The sequence below is a fragment of the Echiichthys vipera genome (genome assembly GCF_963691815.1).
Source record: "Echiichthys vipera genome assembly, chromosome: 22".
Taxonomy (NCBI): Eukaryota; Metazoa; Chordata; class Actinopteri; order Perciformes; family Trachinidae; genus Echiichthys; species Echiichthys vipera.
In genome coordinates, this window is record NC_139847.1 from 2,179,703 (window position 1) to 2,202,914 (window position 23,212).

Sequence of the window (23,212 nt, forward strand, 5' to 3'; positions counted from 1 at the left end):
CGGGTCCAAAATACTGGAAACAAGGAAGTAAATTGTAAAAAATACTAGACCACAGGTCACAGGTGTCAGGGGTCACAGGTGTCAGAGGTCACAGGTTTAGAGGTCACAGGGGTCAGAGGTCACAGCGTCTCCGTGTTGCCTTCAGGTCCCAACAAGCACCAGTCTGCGGTGACGTGTCTGCAGTTCTGCCGTGGCCTGGTTCTGTCCAGCTCCGACGACGGGACGGTCAAACTGTGGGACCTGAGGACGGGCGCCTGGCTGCGAGACGTGGTCGCCCTGCAGAGCCGGGGATCAGGTCAGAGGCCGCTAACGCCAGCGCTAACGCTCACGCCAGCGCCAGCGCTTTACATTACGTTCTCATGTAGCCGACGCTCCTGTCCAAAGACACTTTCACTCTTTATTTGTTTATTTATCTGAACGTCCTTCTTCCACCGACAGGCGGCGTCGTTTGGCGAATACGAGCGTCCGACACTCGGCTGGTGTGCGCCGCCGGCAGCAGGAACGGCACGGAGGAGACCAAACTGCTGGTGCTGGACTTTGACCTGGACGACAGGAAGCAGGAGACGGAGTGAAGGCGTCCACGACCACGGTCAGACCACGGCGTGACCACGACGGGACCACGGCCTGACCACGGCCTGACCTTGGCGTGACCACGGCGTGATCACGGCCTGACCACGGCATGACCAGGCCTCACCACGGCCTGACCTTGGCGTGACCACGACGGCGTGACCCGACCACGGCCTGACCACGGCCTGAAACATTCATTTTTTTGACCAAAGTCGTTTCCGACACGAACGCCCGACTCATGAATGTTTTCACACTTTTTAAACGGATTCCACGGCGACGGACGGTTGAATGTAACCAGCGGCGTGGACGATGGCGTGGACTTTTACTGCTGCTGAACCAACGAGGACGCCATTTTTAAAAAAACAAACCAAATCCTGAAGGAACTCGTGGCGGCGGCGTCGACGGGCGGCGTTGCTTTGAATCTGTTTTTGTTCTTTTTAACCACAGTCGCCGCTGAAGCTGAGTCTCATTCACGCTCGCCGTCAGACATGGACGCAGTGTTCTGAGAGGTGGCGGCAAAACCGAGGCGTGCCCCCGGAAACCGTAGACGCCGCGGCCAACGGGGTTCGTCCGGAAGCCTCAACCGTTCCAGATTCGGCAGATTCACAAACGCCGGTTATTTCCGACCTTCGACCACATTTCGTTCTCGTGACCTTGAAAAGTTTTCCCCGGGGGTTTGAGCGCCACGGCGACCACAGAGCGAGAGGTCGAACGCTTCCTTTGAGCCGTACGTTATTTCGCCCTCCTGCGCCCGTCGCCATCTTTGTTGTGGTCGGAGTCCTCGGCGCCCTCTGGTGGAGGACGTGTGCAGCGGCGAGGGCGGGTCTTTAACCACAGCGGGACGTCTGCGGAGCGCCGCGTGTTTTAAAAACGCAGAATAATGAATTTAAACCGTCACATAATGAGTTATTATCATAAATAATGAGTTTTATTTATGAATTTAACTCAAAAACTCTCATTTTCAGTGATTTCTGTTCAAACTTTAATAATTTAACTCTAATTTAAGTCGAGGAAGCAGAGAAAGGACGTTTAACATCATTTAATTATTCATTTTGATCACTTCTGATTAACCTTTAAACCTAAAACGACACTTTTTGTTCTGTAAATATTAAAATATTAAATATTAAATGATTGCGTCCTCTCTCTGTTACCATAGAAACCTCTGTTTCCTGCTCAGCTCGTGAAACATGACGTTTATAAATCATTTAAAACGAACCACAGACATTAATCCCATAAAAGCTGCCGTTGCCGGGCAACACCGCAGCCAATGAGCAGAGGTTAGGGTGGCGTTTCCCCCGGCAACCGGTGGTATTTGAGGCGTTGACCTTTCGTGCCCGTGCGGCTGTAAAATAGTGTAAATACACAGATCTGTAAATATTCAGGTTTATAAAAAATCACAAATATTGTTGGTGTTGGAAAAAGAAGAAGAATGTGGATCAATAAAGTTTTCTAAAAACTCCTGGAGTGGTTCATTTATGCTCCTAGAGGACACTTTAGCACACGTTTAGGCTCCTAGAGGACACTTTAACACACGTTTAGGCTCCTAGAGGACACTTTAACACACGTTTATGCTCCTAGAGGACACTTTAACACACGTTTATGCTCCTAGAGGACACTTTAACACACGTTTATGCTCCTAGAGGACACTTAAGCACACGTTTAGGCTCCTAGAGGACACTTTAACACACGTTTATGCTCCTAGAGGACACTTTAGCACACGTTTATGCTCCTAGAGGACACTTGAGCACACGTTTAGGCTCCTAGAGGACACTTTAGCACACGTTTATGCTCCTAGAGGACACTTAAGCACACGTTTAGGCTCCTAGAGGACACTTTAGCACACGTTTATGCTCCTAGAGGACACTTTAGCACACGTTTATGCTCCTAGAGGACACTTAAGCACACGTTTAGGCTCCTAGAGGACACTTTAGCACATGTTTATGCTCCTAGAGGACACTTTAACACGTTTATGCTCCTAGAGGACACTTTAACACACGTTTATGCTCCTAGAGGACACTTTAGCACATGTTTATGCTCCTAGAGGAAACTTTAACACACGTTTATGCTCCTAGAGGACACTTTAGCACACGTTTATGCTCCTAGAGGACACTTTAGCACACGTTTAGACTCCTAGAGGACACTGAAGCACACGTTTATGCTCCTAGAGGACACTTTAGCACACGTTTAGACTCCTAGAGGACACTTTAGCACACGTTTATGCTCCTAGAGGACACTTTAGCACACGTTTAGACTCCTAGAGGACACTTTAGCACACGTTTTAGCTCCTAGAGGACACTTAAGCACACGTTTAGACTCCTAGAGGACACTTTAGCACACGTTTTAGCTCCTAGAGGACACTTTAGCACACGTTTAGACTCCTAGAGGACACTTTAGCACACGTTTATGCTCCTAGAGGACACTTTCACACACGTTTATGCTCCTAGAGGACACTTTAGCACACGTTTAGACTCCTAGAGGACACTTTAGCACACGTTTTAGCTCCTAGAGGACACTTTAACACACGTTTATGCTCCTAGAGGACACTTTAGCACACGTTTAGACTCCTAGAGGACACTTTAACACACGTCAATGCTCCTAGAGGACACTGAAGCACACGTTTATGCTCCTAGAGGACACTTTAGCACACGTTTATGCTCCTAGAGGACACTTTAGCACAAGTTTAGACTCCTAGAGGACACTTTAGCACACGTTTATGCTCCTAGAGGACACTTTAGCACACGTTTATGCTCCTAGAGGACACTTTAGCACACGTTTAGACTCCTAGAGGACACTGAAGCACACGTTTATGCTCCTAGAGGACACTTTAGCACACGTTTAGACTCCTAGAGGACACTTTAGCACACGTTTATGCTCCTAGAGGACACTTTAACACACGTTTATGCTCCTAGAGGACACTTTAGCACACATTTAGGCTCCTAGAGGACACTTTAGCACACGTTTTGGCTCTTAGAGGACACTTTAACACACGTTTGGGCTCCTAGAGGACACTTTAACACACGTTTATGCTCCTAGAGGGCACTTTAGCACATGTTTAGGCTCCTAGAGGACACTTTAACACACGTTTAGGCTCCTAGAGGACACTTTAACACACGTTTATGCTCCTAGAGGACACTTTAACACACGTTTATGCTCCTAGAGGACACTTTAACACACGTTTATGCTCCTAGAGGACACTTAAGCACACGTTTAGGCTCCTAGAGGACACTTTAGCACACGTTTATGCTCCTAGAGGACACTTTAGCACACGTTTATGCTCCTAGAGGACACTTAAGCACACGTTTAGGCTCCTAGAGGACACTTTAGCACATGTTTATGCTCCTAGAGGACACTTTAACACACGTTTATGCTCCTAGAGGACACTTTAACACACGTTTATGCTCCTAGAGGACACTTTAGCACATGTTTATGCTCCTAGAGGACACTTTCACACACGTTTATGCTCCTAGAGGACACTTTAGCACACGTTTATGCTCCTAGAGGACACTTTAGCACACGTTTAGACTCCTAGAGGACACTGAAGCACACGTTTATGCTCCTAGAGGACACTTTAGCACACGTTTAGACTCCTAGAGGACACTTTAGCACACGTTTATGCTCCTAGAGGACACTTAAGCACACGTTTAGACTCCTAGAGGACACTTTAGCACACGTTTTAGCTCCTAGAGGACACTTAAGCACACGTTTAGACTCCTAGAGGACACTTTAGCACACGTTTTAGCTCCTAGAGGACACTTTAGCACACGTTTAGACTCCTAGAGGACACTTTAGCACACGTTTATGCTCCTAGAGGACACTTTCACACACGTTTATGCTCCTAGAGGACACTTTAGCACACGTTTAGACTCCTAGAGGACACTTTAGCACACGTTCTAGCTCCTAGAGGACACTTTAACACACGTTTATGCTCCTAGAGGACACTTTAGCACACGTTTAGACTCCTAGAGGACACTTTAACACACGTCAATGCTCCTAGAGGACACTGAAGCACACGTTTATGCTCCTAGAGGACACTTTAGCACACGTTTATGCTCCTAGAGGACACTTTAGCACAAGTTTAGACTCCTAGAGGACACTTTAGCACACGTTTATGCTCCTAGAGGACACTTTAGCACACGTTTATGCTCTTAGAGGACACTTTAGCACACGTTTAGACTCCTAGAGGACACTGAAGCACACGTTTATGCTCCTAGAGGACACTTTAGCACACGTTTAGACTCCTAGAGGACACTTTAGCACACGTTTATGCTCCTAGAGGACACTTTAACACACGTTTATGCTCCTAGAGGACACTTTAGCACACATTTAGGCTCCTAGAGGACACTTTAGCACACGTTTTGGCTCCTAGAGGACACTTTAACACACGTTTGGGCTCCTAGAGGACACTTTAACACACGTTTATGCTCCTAGAGGACACTTTAACACGTTTATACTCCTAGAGGACACTTTAACACACGTTTATGCTCCTAGAGGACACTTTAACACACGTTTATGCTCCTAGAGGACACTTTAGCACACGTTTATGCTCCTAGAGGACACTTTAGCACACGTTTAGGCTCCTAGAGGACACTTTAGCACACGTTTATGCTCCTAGAGGACACTTTAACACACGTTTATGCTCCTAGAGGACACTTTAGCACACGTTTAGGCTCCTAGAGGACACTTTAACACACGTTTAGGCTCCTAGAGGACACTTTAACACACGTTTATGCTCCTACACTTTAACACACGTTTATGCTCCTAGAGGACACTTTAGCACACGTTTAAGCTCCTAGAGGACACTTTAACACACGTTTAGGCTCCTAGAGGACACTTTAACACACGTTTAAGCTCCTAGAGGACACTTTAACACACGTTTAGGCTCCTAGAGGACACTTTAGCACACGTTTAGGCTCCTAGAGGACACTTTAACACACGTTTAGGCTGCTAGAGGACACTTTAACACACGTTTAGGCTCCTAGAGGACACTTTAACACACGTTTATGCTCCTACACTTTAACACACGTTTATGCTCCTAGAGGACACTTTAGCACACGTTTAAGCTCCTAGAGGACACTTTAGCACACGTTTATGCTCCTAGAGGACACTTTAGCACACGTCTATGCTCCTAGAGGACACTTTAACACACGTTTATGCTCCTAGAGGACACTTTAGCACACGTTTAAGCTCCTAGAGGACACTTTAGCACACGTTTATGCTCCTAGAGGACACTTTAGCACACGTTTAGGCTCCTAGAGGACACTTTAACACACGTTTAGGCTCCTAGAGGACACTTTAACACACGTTTATGCTCCTACACTTTAGCACACGTTTATGTTCCTAGAGGACACTTTAGCACACGTTTAAGCTCCTAGAGGACACTTTAGCACACGTTTATGCTCCTAGAGGACACTTTAGCACACGTCTATGCTCCTAGAGGACACTTTAACACACGTTTATGCTCCTAGAGGACACTTTAGCACACGTTTAAGCTCCTAGAGGACACTTTAGCACACGTTTATGCTCCTAGAGGACACTTTACACGGCGGTGTTGAATGGTTGAAGTTGATGGTTGCGGTTCGATGCTTTGTTCTTTCTGAATCTTTGCAGTTTTTCCTCAGACGGGTCGTCTCGCTGCCCTCCGGCAACGTTACCATGGAAACCTCCCCGTCAGTTTCTGGGCCAATCAGGACGAAGGCAAAAAAAGCTTAATTTACATTCACACAGAAAGTAAATCAGGTGATAATGTTTTCAATTTTTACATGTTAAAATGTGAGGAAGAGGAGGAGGAAGGAGGAGGGAGAGGACGACGGAGGAGGAGGGAGAGGAGGAGGAAGGAGGAGGGAGAGGACGACGGAGGAGGAGGGAGAGGAGGAGGGAGAGGAGGAGGGAGAGGAGGAGGAAGGAGGAGGGAGAGGAAGGAAGAGGTTTGTAGTTATTTAATGTGTCTTTGTAGTTTATATATTTATTTAATAATTTAATATTGGATCATTTTATTCCATCAGGATTAAAGAAACTGAGACTTTAATACTTTAGTGATTTTCATCCAACACAAGTTTTTTATTATAAAATATAATATTGACTCTCCTGAAATTATGAATATTTTGACTTGTTAGTAATTTATATACATTTCAAAGATACTATTTATAATTAATACTTTTATTTAAGAGAATTATGTTTATTAGTGTGTCGCCCTCTAATGTTCAAACTCCTGAACTGCACTTTCACCATTTTACACACGTTTATGCTCCTAGAGGACACTTTAACACACGTTTATGCTCCTAGAGGACACTTTAACACACGTTTATGCTCCTAGAGGACACTTTAGCACACGTTTATGCTCCTAGAGGACACTTTAGCACACGTTTATGCTCCTAGAGGACACTTTAACACACGTTTATGCTCCTAGAGGACACTTTAACACACGTTTAGGCTCCTAGAGGACACTTTAACACACGTTTAGGCTCCTAGAGGACACTTTAGCACACGTTTATGCTCCTAGAGGACACTTTAACACACGTTTAGGCTCCTAGAGGACACTTTAACACACGTTTATGCTCCTAGAGGACACTTTAGCACACGTTTATGCTCCTAGAGGACAGTTTAACACACGTTTAGGCTCCTAGAGGTCACTTTAACACACGTTTATGCTCCTAGAGGACGCTTTAGCACACGTTAATGCTCCTAGAGGGCACTTTAGCACACGTTTATGCTCCTAGAGGGCACTTTAGCACACGTTTATGCTCCTAGAGGACACTAACACACGTTTTAGCTCCTAGAGGGCACTTTAACACACACCCTTCAACGCATTATTAAGTAAAATAAATGTGAATAAAAATGAAGATTAGTTTGTTTTTCTATCAACAACATCCCAACGCTGACACGTGAAGTGCGGTGGCGAGCACCAAAGTTGGATTTAACCTTAAATAACCTGCTGATCCGTGAGTCATTCATGAGCCGAATTCATCATTTGGTGTCAAATATTCACAAAACATCTTGAACAATAACATTGAACGTGTTTATTTTTGTTACTGAGCAAGAAAACCTTAAATCGGCAGATTATTGAATGGAGTCTGGTGCAGCATTGTTTCAATGGGAGACACCGCGTCGTGTTTTCAGCGGCTCTGTGACTGAAACAGCAGCTGCGTTCAAAACATCACCGACGTCAAACTGAACATTTAAAACACAAAGTGACGCGACGACACGAACAAACGAGCAGACGGAGGCGGCGTCGGAGCTGCAGCTCCTGCGTCCTGGGGCTTAAATCACCGTTTTTCTCAATGGAGTCTGGTGGATTTGAAGAGAGCGCAGAAACGGCGTCAGTTCCCCGGGTAAAGCCGTGGAAATATAATAATAACATATAGAACATCCTACAAACACTCTGAACGTCTCTTTCATAAGTGCAGGAACGATCTTCCTGAACTTGAATCGGCCCGCGTCGTCGTTTCCGCGGTAACCTTTGAGCCCAGGTCACCGGATCGTGCGGTACATCATGAAGTCGACCGTAGTGCATCGTGGGAACTTGCCGATGGAGCTCTCCTCCACGGGCGTGTACACCTTGATCTGCCTCATGTGCGTGTCCCGGCCGTTCTGGTGGTTGGCGAGGACGGCGATCTGGATCATGAAGGTGCTGATGGGCTCGTTCGTCCGCTGGAAGAGAAAGACGCAGAGATTTCACCGCTCTGCTGCGACGCCGCGGAGTCAGAGGAGCGCGGGACAATGGGTATGAGATCTCTGCGAATAACAAATATACAATAATGAAAGTTTCTCGCCTGATTCATCAGAGAAATGTGGATCCACCCGCTGGGCTCCACCATCTCCAGCTGCTGCAGAGAGGAAGAGGAGAGGAGGAGAGGAAGAGGAGGAGGAGGAAGAGAGGCGAAGGAGAGGACGAGAAAAGGAGAGGAAGAGGAGAGGAGGAGAAGAGGAGGAAACAAGAGAGGAGGAGGAGGAGAAAAAGAGGAGAGGAAGAGGAGGAGGAGAGGAAGAGGAGAGGAAGAGGAGAAGGAGAGGAAGAGGAGGAAACAAGAGAGGAAGAGGAGAGGAAGAGGAGGAGGAGGAGAGGAAGAGAAGGAGAGGAAGAGAGGAGGAGAGGAAGAGGAGAGGAAGAGGAGGACGACCATGGTGAGGAGGAGGAAGAGGAGGACGACCAAGGTGAGGAAGAGGAGAAGAAGAGGAGGAGGAGAGGACGAGAGGAGGAGGAGAGGAAGAGGAGAAGAAGAGGAGGGGAAGGAGAGGAGGAGAGGGAGAGGAGGAGGAAACAAGAGAGGAGGAGGAAACAAGAGAGGAGGAGAGGAGGAGAGGAAGAGTTAGAGGAGAGGAAGAGGAGGAAACGAGAGGAGGAGAGGAAGAGGACGAGAGGAAGAGGAGAAGGAGAGGAAGAGAAGGAGAAGAAGAAGAGTTGGAGGAGGGGAAGAGGAGAGGAAGAGCACGTTGAGAACGACGCAGCTCATTTTGAACAGTTCACTCAAACACAACAAAGATGAAGATGAAGATGAAGATGAGCAGCGGTCACCCTGATCTCCTGCAGGTTGTGGAAGTTGTTCCCGACCCTGACGGAGATCTTGCTCGGCGTGTAGCTCTCGTCCGATTTATAATCCGCGTAAATGCACAGCATCTTCACCGTGGTCCTCCTCCTGAACACAACACAGCGTTAAACACAAACACAGCGTCTTCACCGTGGTCCTCCTCCTGAACACAACACAGCGTTAAACACAAACACAGCGTCTGCACCGTGGTCCTCCTCCTGAACACAACACAGCGTTAAACACAAACACAGCGTCTGCACCGTGGTCCTCCTCCTGAACACAACACAGCGTTAAACACAGCACCCGTGAGCGACCCCGGCAGTCACCCCAGGACTGAGGGCCCGTACCTGAACTGGATGTTGACTAAATGGGGCTGGGACCCGTCCGACTGCCAGTACGTCTCCAGGTTGTCGTCCCTCAGCTGGTCCACGCCGAACCCTGCACACGAGAGGACGAGAGGAGGAGCACGGGAGGTCAGAGCGGACAGGAGGACGCAGCACAACGCACTGCACACTGCACGCTGCACGCTCAGGGGTTTGGGGGCTGACCGGGTTTACAGGAGGAGAGGGACCACACCGCCTGGGAGCCGATCTCCCGGACCGTCCCCGTCCGCTCCAGCTGCTTCGGGTCGGCGCCGGGTGGCGTCTTGCTCGGGGTCGCCATCCTTTAACTGCGGAGAAGTTCAGCAACAAGGAGGAGGAGCAGACATGACTTAGATATCAATAAATCAGTGTATAAATGAATACATACAGGAATAAATAAATAAATACATAAATAAATACAGGAATAAACGAATAAATAAATAAATGAATGAATAAATAAATACAGGAATAAATAACTAAATTCATAAATAAATTAACAAATAAATAAATGTATTATTAAATAAAGGAATAAATAAATAAATGTATTATTAAATAAAGGAATAAATAAATAAATGTATTATTAAATAAAGGAATAAATAAATAAATGTATTATTAAATAAATAAATGTATTATTAAATAAATTAATAAATAAATAAATAAATAAATGTATTATTAAATAAAGGAATAAATAAATAAATGTATTTTTAAAATGAATGCATAAATAAAAAAATGTATAAATAAATAAAGGAATAAATAAATAAAATATGTATAAATAAATAAATAGTGACAGTAATATGACAAATGGCCCCGTTATACGCACAAAAATACATGTTTATAAACGTAAACACTTTTTCTATTTACAAGAAAGTAAAACAGAATATCTGCAAATAATAAATAAATAATAAACACAAATAAAAACATTAAACATCAGACGGACGCTTGTTACGGAGGTCTGGTTAGCAGCTAGCTGTTAGCCGTTAGCAGTTAGCAGCTAGTCTTCCGCGACTGTTTTCCCGCCTCAAAGTCACTAAAACTTCATTTTTAATGCAAATATAAATAAAACGTACTAACAGTCAGCAGCGCGGGTGTTCAGTCGTCCGTGTCAGTGCATCAGATGAATCCGTTTCACTCAAATCAAGTAGAAATCTTTGGTTTTGCTCGAATCTCCCACTTTTTTTCAACAGCCCGGATGGCGGCGCTTTTGAATGACGTCAGCGCGGAGAGCCGTCGCGTGCTGTTTTGCGTCGCTCCCGCCATCTTTGCAGCCGGCGTCCAGGAGAGGAACACGTTGCTGTCGCGACTGTTGGGGGAAAAAATAACTTTTACCCGCAATTATTTGTGTCTGAACGTCGTTTGTCGACTGTTTTTCTCCCAGTCGGGTACCGGGACCCGAAGAGGGGTGAGTTTCTAACTTATCGCCCCGGATTTTAGGCTCTTTTTCGGGGTTTTATTGCCCCAAAAACGAGCGATGTTCCCGATTGGAGCAGCTGTCAAAGTGCGGGGCCTCCGCTGCTAATGTCGGATCCCAGTGTTAAGCTAACAGTTAGCTCACTTTTAAAGCTATTCACGGTGAATTAAAGCCTTATTTTAACCTTTTGAGGCGTCATTTATAGGTTTAAAGTTTAGTTTTGGACACTGTCGCTGTTTGAGTCCAGCCCTGAAAATGTGACGCTTTATCCAAATGACGCTCCACCAGAGTCCGTTCAGAAACCTGCTAATTTAAGAGTTTATTCCACTTAAACACACATTTAAACACTCAGGCTGACGGGTGGAGATGTGTAGTGGTGTTTAAGGGTCTGGTGGTGGATTCGGCGCATGAATGAGTCACAGACCAGCAGGTTATTTAAGGACAAACCCGAGTTTGCTGCTCGCCACCGCCCGTCACGTTGTTCCAGAGCAAAACACACTGAGCTTTATTTTTATTCTTATGTGTTTAAACTGCTGTGTGTGTGTGTGTGTGTGTGTGTGTGTGTGTGTGTGTGTGTGTGTGTGTGTGTGTGTGTGTGTGTGTGTGTGTGTTCAATATCAATTAATAAATCTATAAATAAATGAATACATAAGTGTGTAAATTCAGAAATAAATAAATGTGTAAATAAATGAATAAATACAGGAATAAATAATTAAATGTATAAATACAGAAATTAATAAATGCATAAATGTGTAAATAAATAAAGTAATAAATAAATGTGTAAATAGATTAATAAATGTATAAGTAAATAAAGGAACAAATAAATCAATATATAAATACAGAAATGAATGAATAAATAAATGCATTAATACAGACATTAATAACTAAATGCAGAAATTAATAGATAAATGCATGAATAAATGTATAAGTAAATAAATGAATAAATAAATAAAGTAATAAATAAACATATGTATGAATACAGAAATAAATATACGAATAAATAAATGTAAATAAAGGATTAAATGAATAAATAGGAGCTCCTGCCTCATTAACACGTGGACACAAATACAGTAATAAATAAATGTAACTGAACAAAAATGAAGAAACAAATGTTAAGCTTTTTATTTATTCATACATCTATTTTTTAAGCATTTCTTTTATTTCTGCATTTATTTATTTATCCGTTTAATTTATTAAAACTTAATTTAAGTGTGTCACGACGTTTCAATAATAAGTTTTAGTCTGAAATAAATCCGTTTAAAGCCAAAGTCCCTTTGAATTTCTATCATTTTGACTTTTATTGCACATTAAAATATGTAAATATGTATTATTATAACCATTATTATTATTTAATCATTTTATAATCTTTTTTGAATTATTAATGATATTATTGTCGTTATTATAATTTTTTAATCATTATTATTATCAATATAATAATGGAAATAATAATATTAATAATATATAAGAATAATAACAATATGAATGGAAGTAAAATGGTGAAATGTGCGTCAGTGTTTAAGAATATTTGACCTGATTTACTTTATTGGCGTTCTTCAGCGAATGTTTGCATTAACACCCATCTGCAGGGTTCACCCCTGATGTCCCGTTGACCCTGTGTGTGTGTGTGTGTGTGTGTGTGTGTGTGTGTGTGTGTGCGTGTGTGGCTCAGGTGCGAGCGTGCGTCGTCCCCGTGCTGCGTCATGGCGGATAAAAACACCAGGATCGCCATCGTCAACCACGACAAGTGCAAACCCAAGAAATGCCGTCAGGAGTGCAAGAAGAGCTGCCCGGTGGTCCGCATGGGTGAGTGACGGGGCCGCCGGGGTCCACATGCAGGGCCCGCTCCACGGGGACATCACTGACACTGTGTGTGTGTGTGTGTCTCTCTGTCTCTCTGTCTCTCTCTCTCTCTCTCTCTCTCTCTCTCTCTCTCTCTCTCTCTCTCTCTCTCTCTCTCTCTCTCTCTCTCTCTCTCTCTCTCTCTCTCTCTCTCTCTCTCTCTCTCTCTCTCTCTCTGTGGCTGTGTGTGTCTCTCTGTGTGTGTGTGTCTCTCTCTCTCTCTCTCTCTCTCTCTCTCTCTCTCTGTGTGTGTGTCTCTCTCTGTCTCTGTGTGTGTGTGTGTGTGCAGGTAAACTGTGCATCGAGGTGACTCCACAGAGTAAGATCGTCTGGATCTCAGAGTCTCTTTGCATCGGCTGCGGCATCTGCATCAAGGTACAGACACGAGTATTTATAAAACATAGTAAAATAAATAAATATTAAAAATTCAATGAAACATAAATAAGCAAAAAGTGGAAATGGAGAAAAAAACTAAACAATACTAATGAGTAAATAAACTTGCGGCAAACTAATAAAAAAATAGTGAAATAAAACTGAAATGAGGGGGAGAGTGTCTGATTCTTGTTTCCTTGTTTCTGTAATTCGTCCTCTGTGTCGTTGCAGAAATGTCCGTTTGGAGCTTTGTCGATCGTCAACCTGCCGAGCAACCTGGAGAAGGAAACCACACACAGATACTGCGCCAACTCTTTCAAGCTGCACCGGTACGACGCCGCGAAAAACACAACACACACTGCACCAGAACGCACGCACATCGGTTTTTATTCTTTAAAAAAGGCAAAAGTACGGACAAAGAGATTTTCCACGGGTTTAACCACAGAAACGACTGAGAACAGCGACAGAGCCGAGCTTAGCGAGCTGATGACAAGAGGATTCATAAACCCGCGAAAGAAGAGTGTAGAGGAGCGTTGTGGCCGCGCGCCTACAGGGAGCGCGTGGAGCAAGTCTCCCAGCGCGGCGGGATGTGACGCGCTGAGACGGATACGAGAGAGGACACACAGGCTTCTCCTCAAAGGGCCGGATCCCTGAATATCCCGCTCTATACCGCCCCCGTTAGTCCCCGAAGAGTCACAGCACCTCAAAAAAACCGGCATCGTCTGTGGTTTTATATTTTGGAATAGAAAAGAATAGAATCGTCTTTATTGTCATTGCACCAGTACAACGAAAATTTACAGCACAATCCCTTAAAGTGCAGAAATAATTTAACATTAAAAGCATCAAATAGGATCATCAAGCATCAAACGGCAAACCACACACACACACACGCAGTACGTCAGGATGCTTTTGGAAGTATCGGTTCTCGTGACGTCCCTGATCCTTTTCCTAATTGTTTGACGGTCTGATAACACTCCAAGTATCGTGCGTCTGCAAGATGTTTAAAAACAGCCGAGGGGACGAGACCGAAACACCTGACGTTTGTAGCGTGCGACTGTGATATTCATTCATTCATCTTCAACCTCTTGTCCCTGACATCAGGCGTGAGGCGCGGTCCACCCTGGACAGGACGCCAGTCTATCACAGGACACATAGAGACGAACAGAGACAGACAACCATTCACACCTACGGGTGATTTAGAGTCATCAATGAACCGAACACCTGCACGTCTTTGGACTGTGGGAGGAAACCGGAGAACCCGGAGAAAACCCACGCAGACACTGGGACAACATGCAAACTCCACACAGAAGGGCCCCAGCCGGGATTCAAACCAGGAACCCTCTTGCTGTGAGGCGACAGTGCTAACCACCACACCCGTCTGTGATATGAGAATCCATTTTGTGCGACCGTAACCGTTACTTACTCGCATTAACGCCCGGTCATCGATAACAAAGTTCCATGTTCGCAGCCTGTCTCTGTTTTGAGAGCGAGTCTTTTCTGCTGCACATCACTGACACGTTGCGTTGCCGTGTGTGTGTGTTTGATATAACTCTGTGTCCTGTGGCGTGCAGGCTGCCGATCCCCCGGCCCGGTGAGGTCCTGGGGCTGGTGGGGACCAACGGTATCGGCAAGTCCACGGCTCTGAAGATCCTGGCCGGCAAACAGAAACCCAACCTGGGCCGGTTCGACGTGAGTGTGTTTCTCTGTGATACGCTTCAGTTGCTGCGGCGACGAGATAACGGGCGGGCGGAGCGGCTCTGTTCCAACCGCTCCGTCGCTGCTTTTGCTTCCTGCCATGGGAAGTTTTTCAGTTTCTAAAGTCTGTTTAAACTCAGCTGCAGTGTCATGTTCGTCATTAAACACTTAGAGTTAATAAAAGTCTTTTATTCATAAACACGGTTTAAGTTAAGTTTTAATGATGTTTTTTCTCAGTTATGCTCAATAGTTCTACACCAGGTTCGTTCAGGTGCTCGAAATCCTTGAAAAGTGCTTGAATTTAGGATAAAATACTTAAAAAATGAATGAAATTGTCTCCATTTCTTAAACAAAGCTTTAGAAATATGATTTAATTTCTTATCCTTCTGGTGTTATGAGACATTTTTGGTGTTTAAAGCGTAACACCGTCTCTTTTAACGTGATTTTAATGGAAAAAACAAAGATTTAATAATCATTTTAAATCTCTTTATGCATTTGTAGAAATATGTTGTTCACCACAGTTGTGAGGCTCTGGAAAAGCTTAAAAATAAACCTTGAAAGTGCAGAAAAGTTCTTAATTTGACCTCAGAAAAAGCTTCGAACGAACATGCACAAAAATAGTAAAATAAATAATTAAAAATGAAATAAAAACTAATAAGAAAATAGTGAAAATGGAGAGGAAAAAATAATATATATTATAAAAATAATAATAATAATGAGGAAACAAATAAAAATTAAGCTAAAATAACAATAAATAAGTAAAATAGAAAAAATAGTAAAATAAATAAAAATTAAGCTAATATAATAAAAAAAATAGTAAAATAAATAAAAATAGTAAAATAAAGCAAAAATAATAAAAAATAGTAAAATAAATAATTAATAGAAATTGAAAAATAAACAATGTTTTATCGTCAGTATTGTGTCTTTGTCTTGTCGACGCGTGGGAGAGTGAGAAACCAAATTTGAACTCGTAAGTTGAACAAACGCTAACTCTGAACCAGAACCAGAACTAGAACCAGAACCAGAACCTGGTCTGCGTTGGTTGAAATTATGTGTCAAGTCCTGCCTCCTGGGCGCTCCACCCATGCGCCATCATGTGTTTGTTAAACGTGGCAAATACGTTGACCGTAAGTGTGACTTCCTCTCCCAGAACCCTCCAGACTGGCAGGAGATCCTGACCTACTTCAGAGGCTCTGAGCTGCAGAACTATTTCACCAAAATCCTGGAGGACGACCTGCGGGCCATCGTCAAGCCGCAGTACGTGGACCAGATCCCAAAGACCGTCAAGGTGAACGCTCTTTACACTTCCTGTTCACGGCCCCGGGGAAAGTAACGCGAGTACTTCTCTCTTGTGTTCAGACTGGACGTGAAATCAGGCGACTTACGGACTAAGTCGACGTGAATTTAAATTGAATTGTGTTGAAATATTTCTACTCGAGCGATCAGATCATCGCAACATCAGTCTGAACGCAACGTTAGCTTTGATGCTATTAAGTAAATGTTTGTCATACTCGCTTATATTTGTACTTTTACTCCGTTTTTAGCGCAGAACTTTGATTTAAACAAAGTATTTTCACAGTTTGGTTCTGCTACTTAAAGACACTCGCACCCCAATACGTGAAAAATAACGAAACAAGAGAGAAAAGTTGTTCAGCTCCTTAAAATAAAAGATCCAAGTACCGTATTTTCCAAATTATCAGGCGCATAGAACAGACGGTACAGTCGAGGCTGGGGTCACGTTCTGCATCCATTAGATGGAGCTGCGCTAAAGGGAACGTCACCACAACAGTCAGGGGAGGTCGTCTTGTTGCTTCCTCCACTTCGGCACCATTGATTGGTTCATGTTCAACTCTCTGGCTGCTGCTCTATTCCCGTGTTCTCCTGCGTGACTAATGGCCTTGAGTGTAAACTCTGCGTCGTAAGCGTGTCTCTTAACAGGAGCCATTTTGGGCTCTTTACACAAACACACACATGGAAATGAAACGGCACGCTTCACACAGTCGTATATCTCAACATGCACCGCGCGTTACTTCTTCTACGGGGGAAAATAGAGTCGGCGGCTGCTCACCGTAGTTGGAGACCTGTTGTGGCTCAATATTGGTCCATATATAAGGAGCACCGGGTTATAAGGAGCACTGTCGGCTTTAGAGACATTTGAAGGTTTTTAGGTGCAACTTATAGTGCGGAGGATACGGTACATGTTCGTCCTCTGATGTTGTTGTTGTTGTTGTTTTAATGCAGGGGTCAGTCGGGGCCATCCTGAGCAGGAAAGACGACACGAACACACAGAGCATCGTCTGTGACCAGCTAGGTAACACACACACACACACACATACACACACACACATATGTTTTACAATAGAAAAACAGGAAATCAATCTAAACTTATAAAACCGTTGTGGGGGCTCGTCCAAGAGCGTGAAAGTTCCCAGAATAAAGAGTCGGTGTCGTGTTCGGATGAATTCAGAGACAAAATCATCCCATGGTCTTCTTCAGCACTTTAATCATCAAATAATCCATCGAGACAACTATTAACAGAGAAATCCAGGAGAGTCGCTAACAGTCGGACGTGGCTAACAGTGATTAGCTCGGGGCAGCACGGTGAAGGCATTCAAAGGTCTTTTTTAACCAATAATGCTGCTGAAAATAACAGCAAACCTCTGCAGCAGCATGAGAAGAGTCCCTACACACACAACAAAGCAGCAATGGGCTCCTTCCACTGTAATGGACTTTACTATGAGAGGAGCTGGTACAGGGGCCAGTAGGTAAGTCTTTAAAACACTCTTTAATAAACTCTGGCTTCACTAACTACGCTGTTGGTGCTTTGTTGTGTGTGTAGGGACTCTTCTCATGCTGCTGCAGAGGTTTGCTGTTATTTTCAGCAGCATTAGTGGTTAAAAAAGACCTTTGAATGCCTTCACCGTGCTGCCCCGAGCTAATCACTGTTAGCCACGTCCGGCTGTCTCAGAAACTGTCTTGATGGCTTATTTGATGAGTGTAAGTGGAAAAGACCATGAGATTGACTTTGCGTTGGAATTCCACTTTAAGGTAAAATAATACGCTTGGATGTGAACCAACACGCTCCTTAGATCCACCTCTGGAGGGCGCTGTGCTCTGCGCAGAGCTCCTCAGCAGCTTGCTGGCTGCACAGTTGGAGGTGCTTGAGTCATTGGTGTGTGAGAGCAGTGCACCTGTCCCCCAGCCCGACCGCAGCACCGGCAACCCCGTCCTCCACAGACGGGGAGCTCCCGGTGCTGCTCAGCTGAGGGACGGACACGTGACGCTGTTAATGCATCCTCATTGGCTGTCTTTGGTTTAGTTCTCATGTCGAACCTAAATCAGTTCATTTCCTGCCTGACACAGACGCTGTACATGCGTTTAAAACTGCGCTGCTTGTGATTGGCTGTTTGTTGTTGTTGCCGGGCAGATCTGACTCACCTGCGAGAGAGGAACGTGGAGGATCTGTCGGGAGGCGAGCTGCAGCGGTTCGCCTGCGCCGTCGTCTGCATCCAGAGAGCCGACATGTGAGCGAACAGGAAACAGGAAGCTGAGTTTAACCGGGAACACCCGAACGCCACACGCTGACGTTTTTGTCTCTCTGTCGCCGCAGCTTTATGTTCGACGAGCCGTCCAGTTACCTGGACGTGAAACAGAGGCTGAAGGCCGCCATCACCATCCGCTCGCTCATCACCCCGGACAGGTAACGCCGCGCACACGCCTCACACCTCACGCCACGCGCTAGCGTTTGATTTGATACCACGCATAAAAATAATAAATAAATAAAGATCCCGTTTACTTAAACAGGAACTTCTTCTTTATTAAAATGCTGTTTCTATAACAGACAGAATATAACAGAACAGGAGGGAGGGAGGAAAATAGATGAAGGGAGGGAGGAAGGAAAAGAGAGAGAGGGAGGGAGGAAGGAAAAGAGAGAGAGGGAGGGAGGAAGTGAAGAGGCTCTGGCACTACCAGGTGAGGGAGGGAGGGAGGGAGGGAGGGCCTTGGATGTGAACCAACACGCTCCTTAGATCCACCTCTGGAGGGCGCTGTGCTCGGCGCAGAGCTCCTCAGCAGCTTGCTGGCTGCACAGTTGGAGGTGCTTGAGTCATTGGTGTGTGAGAGCAGTGCACCTGTCCCCCAGCCCGACCGCAGCCCCGGCAACCCTGTCCTCCACAGACGGGGAGCTCCCGGCGCTGCTCAGCTGAGGGACGGACACGTTACGCTGTTAATGCATCCTCATCGTCTGTCTTTGGTTTAGTTCATTTCCTGCCTGACAGACACGCTGTACATGCGCTTCTGTTGTTGGAGGAAAAGGAAGAAAGGAAAAGTGAGGGAGGGAGGGAGGAAAAGAGATAGCGGTCAAAAACTATAAAGCCTCTCCGACTAGCAACACACACCTGTCTGAAGACACACACACACACACACACACTGATCAACTAACTTACTGTGTGTGTGTGTGTGTGTGTGTGTGTGTGTGTGTGTGTGTGTGTGTGTGTGTGTGTGTGTGTGTGTGTGTGTGTGTGTGTGTGTGTGTGTGTGTGTGTGTGTGTGTGTGTGTGTGTGTGTGTGTGTGTGTGTGTGTGTGTGTGTGTGTGTGTGTGTGTGTGTGTGTGTGTGTGTCAGGTACATCATCGTGGTGGAGCACGACCTGAGTGTGTTGGATTACCTGTCTGACTTCATCTGCTGTCTGTACGGCGTCCCCAGTGCGTACGGCGTCGTCACCATGCCCTTCAGCGTCCGAGAAGGTCTCTCACACACACATACTTACACTCTCACACACACACACACACACATACACACACACACTCTCACTCACACAAATACACACTTACACTCTCTTTCACACACACGCACCATGAGACGACAGAAGGGACGCTTCAGACACACACACTCTAACGTCTTCTCCTCCTCCTCCTCTTCTTCTACTCCTCTTCCTTCTCCTCCTCCTCTTCTCCTCCTCCTCCTCTGCAGGCATCAACATCTTCCTGGACGGTTACGTTCCCACGGAGAACCTCAGGTTTCGTGAGACCTCGCTGGTGTTTAAGGTCGCAGAGACGGCGAACGAGGAGGAAGTGAAGAGGCTCCGGCACTACCTGGTGAGGGAGGGTGGGGGGGGGGGGGGGGGGGGAAGAGAGGGAGGGAGGATGAGAGAGGGAGGGAGGAAGTGAAGAGACTCAGGCACTACCAGGTGAGGGAGGGAGGGAGGGAGGGAGGAAGAGGGAGGGAGGGAGGAAGTGAAGAGGCTCCGGCACTACCAGGTGAGGGAGGGAGAGAGAGGAGGGAGGGAGAGAGAGGAGGGAGGGAGGGAGGGAGAGAGAGGGAGGGAGGAAGTGAAGAGGCTCCGGCACTACCTGGTGAGGGAGGGAGAGAGAGGAGGGAGGAGACTCAGGCACTACCAGGTGAGGGAGGGAGGGAGGGAGGGAGAAAGTGAAGAGGCGCCAGCACTACCTGGTGAGGGAGGGAGGAGACTCAGGCACTACCAGGTGAGGGAGGGAGGAGACTCAGGCACTACCAGGGGAGGGAGGGATAGAGAGGGAGGGAGGAAGTGAAGAGGCTCCGGCACTACCAGGTGAGGGAGGGAGGGAGGGAGAAGACTCAGGCACTACCAGGTGAGGGAGGAAGAGAGGGAGGGAGGAGACTCAGGCACTCAGGCCCAGGTGAGGGAGGGAGGGAGGCGCTTGGATGTGAACCAACATGCTCCTTAGATCCACCTCTGGAGGGCGCTGTGCTGGGCGCAGAGCTCCTCAGCAGCTTGCTGGCTGCACAGTTGGAGGTGCTTGAGTCATTGGTGTGTGAGAGTAGTGCACCTGTCCCCCAGCCCGACCGCAGCACCGGCAACCCCGTCCTCCACAGACGGGGAGCTCCCGGCGCTGCTCAGCTGAGGGACGGACACGTGACGCTGTTAATGCATCAGAGACAATCAGTGTTAATGCATCCTCGTCGTCTGTCTTTGGTTTAGTTCATTTCCCTCTCTGTTGTTGTTGTTAATGTGGTTGATGATATTAATGATGTTGATGATGTCATCGTTGTTGTTGTTGATGATGTTGTTGTCGTCCAGTACCCAGAGATGGTGAAGACGATGGGCGAGTTCACTCTGGAGATCAAAGAGGGGGAGTTCACGGACTCTGAGATCATGGTGATGCTCGGGGAGAACGGTGAGAAGACACTCCGATCTGTCTGTCTGTCTGTCTGTGTGTGTGTGTGTGTGTGTGTGTGTGTGTGTGTGTGTGTGTGTGTGTGTGTGTGTGTGTGTGTGTGTGTGTGTGTGTGTGTGTGTGTGTGTGTGTGTGTGTGTGTGTGTGTGTGTGTGTGTGTGTGTGTGTGTGTGTGTGTGTGTGTGTGTGTGTGTGTGTGTGTGTGTGTGTGTGTGTGTGTGTGTGAGAAAGTGCAGTGTCAGCGTGTGCACAGGTCATTTCCTGCGCCGCGTTCATCTTCACCTCTGGATAAAAGTTTCGACTCTAGTTCTCCGTGTTGTTGTGGCGTCTGTTCGACCACACGTCAGAGAAAGGGCTCAAATTTCTCCTGTTTTTCGTACTCGCGCCCACAGAACACGGCGGTCGTCTGAGGGGGCGTGGCCTCTTATGTGACGTATGGTCGCTCTCTACGGTTTTCAGAAATACGGCGTCTCAGTTTAACGTTTGTGTGTTTGTGTGTCTGCAGGCACGGGGAAGACCACCTTCATCAGGATGTTGGCAGGAGGACTCAAACCTGACTCTGGAGGTGAGACACACACACACACTCTCACACACACACACACACACACAGATAAACACACACAAAGACAAACACAGGCACAAACACATACACACACTCACACAGAGACACACACACACACACTTTTTGTTTGTGGAGGTGAGTCTCACACACATAAACACACACACACACACTCTCTTTCTCTCTCTCTCTCTCTCTCTCTCTCTCTCTCTCTCTCTCTCTCTCACACACACACGCACACACTCAGACACACACTCACCTGCGCTCTCTCCTCCAGGTGAGGTTCCCATCCTGAACGTGAGCTACAAGCCTCAGACCATCAGCCCCAAGTTCAAGGTTCGTTTCTTTAATTTCAATTTAATAAATAATAAAGTTTTAAATATTTAACTTTATTTATTTATTTATTTACTTACTGTGTGTGTGTGTGTGTGTGTGTGTGTGTGTGTGTGTGTGTGTGTGTGTGTGTGTGTGTGTGTGTGTGTGTGTGTGTGTGTGTGTGTGTGTGTGTGTGTGTGTGTGTGTGTGTGTGTGTGTGTGTGTGTGTGTTGCAGGGCAGTGTCAGAGCTCTGCTGCATGAGAAGATCAGAGACGCCTACACTCACCCTCAGTTCATCACCGACGTCATGAAGCCGATGCAGATCGAGAGCATCATCGACCAGGACGTAAGGACACACGCTGAGGGGGGAGGGGGGGAGAAGGGAGGGAGGGAGGAAAAGAGGGGAGGAGGGAAGGAAGGGGAAGTGAGAGAGGGAGGAAGGGAAGGAGGGGAGGGAGCAAAGGAAAAGGGAGGGAGGAAGGACAAAATGAGGGGGGAGGAAGTAAAGAGAGTGAGGAAGGAATGAAGGAAAGGGAGAGAGGGAGGAAGGAAATGTGAGGGAGGGAGGAAGGAAAAGAAAGAGGGAGGAAGGAAGGAAAAGTGAGAGAGAGAGGGAGGAAGTAAAATTGAGGAAGGGAGGAAGGAAGGGAAGGAACAGTGAGAGAGGGAGGAAGGAAGGAAAAGTGAGAGAGAGGAAGGAAAAGTGAGAGAGGGAGGAAGGAAGGAAAAGTGAGAGAGGAAGGAAGGAAGGAAGGAAAAGTGAGGGAGGAAGGAAGGAAGTAAAAGTGAGGGAGGGAGGAAGGAAATGTGAGGGAGGGAGGAAGGAAATGTGAGGGAGGAAGGAAGGAAGTAAAAGTGAGGGAGGGAGGAAGGAAATGTGAGGGAGGAAGGAAGGAAGGAAAAGTGGGGGAGGAAGGAAGGAAAAGTGAGGGAGGGAGGAAGGAAATGTGAGGGAGGAAGGAAGGAAGGAAAAGTGGGGGAGGAAGGGAGGAAGGAAAAGTGAGTTAGGGAGGAAGTAAAAGTGAGTTAAGGAGGAAGGGAGGAAGGAAAAGTGAGTTAGGGAGGAAGTAAAAGTGAGTTAAGGAGGAAGGGAGGAAGGAAAAGTGAGGGAGAGGGAGGAAGGAAAAGTGAGAGAGGAAGGAAGGAAAAGTGAGAGAGAGAGGGAGGAAGTAAAATTGAGGAAGGGAGGAAGGAAGGGAAGGAACAGTGAGAGAGGGAGGAAGGAAGGAAAAGTGAGAGAGAGGAAGGAAAAGTGAGAGAGGGAGGAAGGAAGGAAAAGTGAGAGAGGAAGGAAGGAAGGAAGGAAAAGTGAGGGAGGAAGGAAGGAAGTAAAAGTGAGGGAGGGAGGAAGGAAATGTGAGGGAGGGAGGAAGGAAATGTGAGGGAGGGAGGAAGGAAATGTGAGGGAGGAAGG

The 23,212-nt window shown here is 46.3% G+C and overlaps 3 protein-coding genes across 6 annotated transcripts in view; 2 read left to right on the forward strand and 1 right to left on the reverse strand.

Moving 5' to 3' along the window:
- LOC310964189 (F-box/WD repeat-containing protein 7-like) overlaps window positions 1-758 on the forward strand; it is a 20,431-nt gene extending 19,673 nt beyond the window's left edge. Inside the window, exons 12-13 of the mRNA XM_083937230.1 lie at window positions 146-295; window positions 439-758. Coding sequence (XP_083793356.1) covers window positions 146-295; window positions 439-572 — 284 coding nt within the window. The 3' untranslated portion in view covers window positions 573-758. The remainder of the gene's footprint in view (window positions 1-145; window positions 296-438) is intronic.
- A 6,819-nt stretch (window positions 759-7,577) lies between these two features.
- Window positions 7,578-10,645, reverse strand: anapc10 (anaphase promoting complex subunit 10). Of its 4 annotated transcripts, none has more exons than XM_083937247.1 (6): window positions 10,526-10,645; window positions 9,641-9,762; window positions 9,440-9,530; window positions 9,080-9,200; window positions 8,337-8,390; window positions 7,578-8,214 (listed from the first exon to the last, which is right to left on the reverse strand). In XM_083937247.1, exons 2-6 carry the CDS (start codon window positions 9,753-9,755, stop codon window positions 8,035-8,037), a joined length of 561 nt encoding a protein of 186 aa, XP_083793373.1. In that variant the 5' UTR covers window positions 9,756-9,762; window positions 10,526-10,645; the 3' UTR covers window positions 7,578-8,034. The 4 variants fall into 4 exon arrangements, with proteins under 4 accessions (XP_083793373.1, XP_083793375.1, XP_083793372.1 ...); XM_083937249.1 differs by having other exon boundaries at window positions 8,337-8,387; window positions 10,522-10,642; XM_083937246.1 differs by having other exon boundaries at window positions 10,522-10,642.
- A 73-nt stretch (window positions 10,646-10,718) lies between these two features.
- The window catches only part of LOC310963915 (ATP-binding cassette sub-family E member 1-like), a gene marked incomplete at its 3' end in the record, with an annotated part of 12,989 nt that continues 495 nt past the window's right edge, over window positions 10,719-23,212 (forward strand). Inside the window, exons 1-15 of the mRNA XM_083936872.1 lie at window positions 10,719-10,853; window positions 12,532-12,665; window positions 12,991-13,076; window positions 13,305-13,402; window positions 14,645-14,762; window positions 15,919-16,056; window positions 17,010-17,079; window positions 18,196-18,292; window positions 18,379-18,468; window positions 19,392-19,513; window positions 19,740-19,864; window positions 20,827-20,923; window positions 21,429-21,488; window positions 21,760-21,818; window positions 22,034-22,144. Coding sequence (XP_083792998.1) covers window positions 12,563-12,665; window positions 12,991-13,076; window positions 13,305-13,402; window positions 14,645-14,762; window positions 15,919-16,056; window positions 17,010-17,079; window positions 18,196-18,292; window positions 18,379-18,468; window positions 19,392-19,513; window positions 19,740-19,864; window positions 20,827-20,923; window positions 21,429-21,488; window positions 21,760-21,818; window positions 22,034-22,144 — 1,374 coding nt within the window. The 5' untranslated portion in view covers window positions 10,719-10,853; window positions 12,532-12,562. The remainder of the gene's footprint in view (window positions 10,854-12,531; window positions 12,666-12,990; window positions 13,077-13,304; window positions 13,403-14,644; window positions 14,763-15,918; window positions 16,057-17,009; window positions 17,080-18,195; window positions 18,293-18,378; window positions 18,469-19,391; window positions 19,514-19,739; window positions 19,865-20,826; window positions 20,924-21,428; window positions 21,489-21,759; window positions 21,819-22,033; window positions 22,145-23,212) is intronic.

Excerpts from the sequence above, each read along its gene's own strand:
- anapc10 (XM_083937247.1), bottom strand. The coding sequence starts at position 9,755 with ATGGCGACCCCGAGCAAGACGCCACCCGGCGCCGACCCGAAGCAGCTG. Across the intron at positions 8,391-9,079 it reads ACAACCTGCAGGAGATCAGG|CAGCTGGAGATGGTGGAGCC; the intron begins GTGACCGCTGCT and ends TCCTCTCTGCAG. Across the intron at positions 8,215-8,336 it reads ACATTTCTCTGATGAATCAG|CGGACGAACGAGCCCATCAG; the intron begins GCGAGAAACTTT and ends TTTCTCTTCCAG.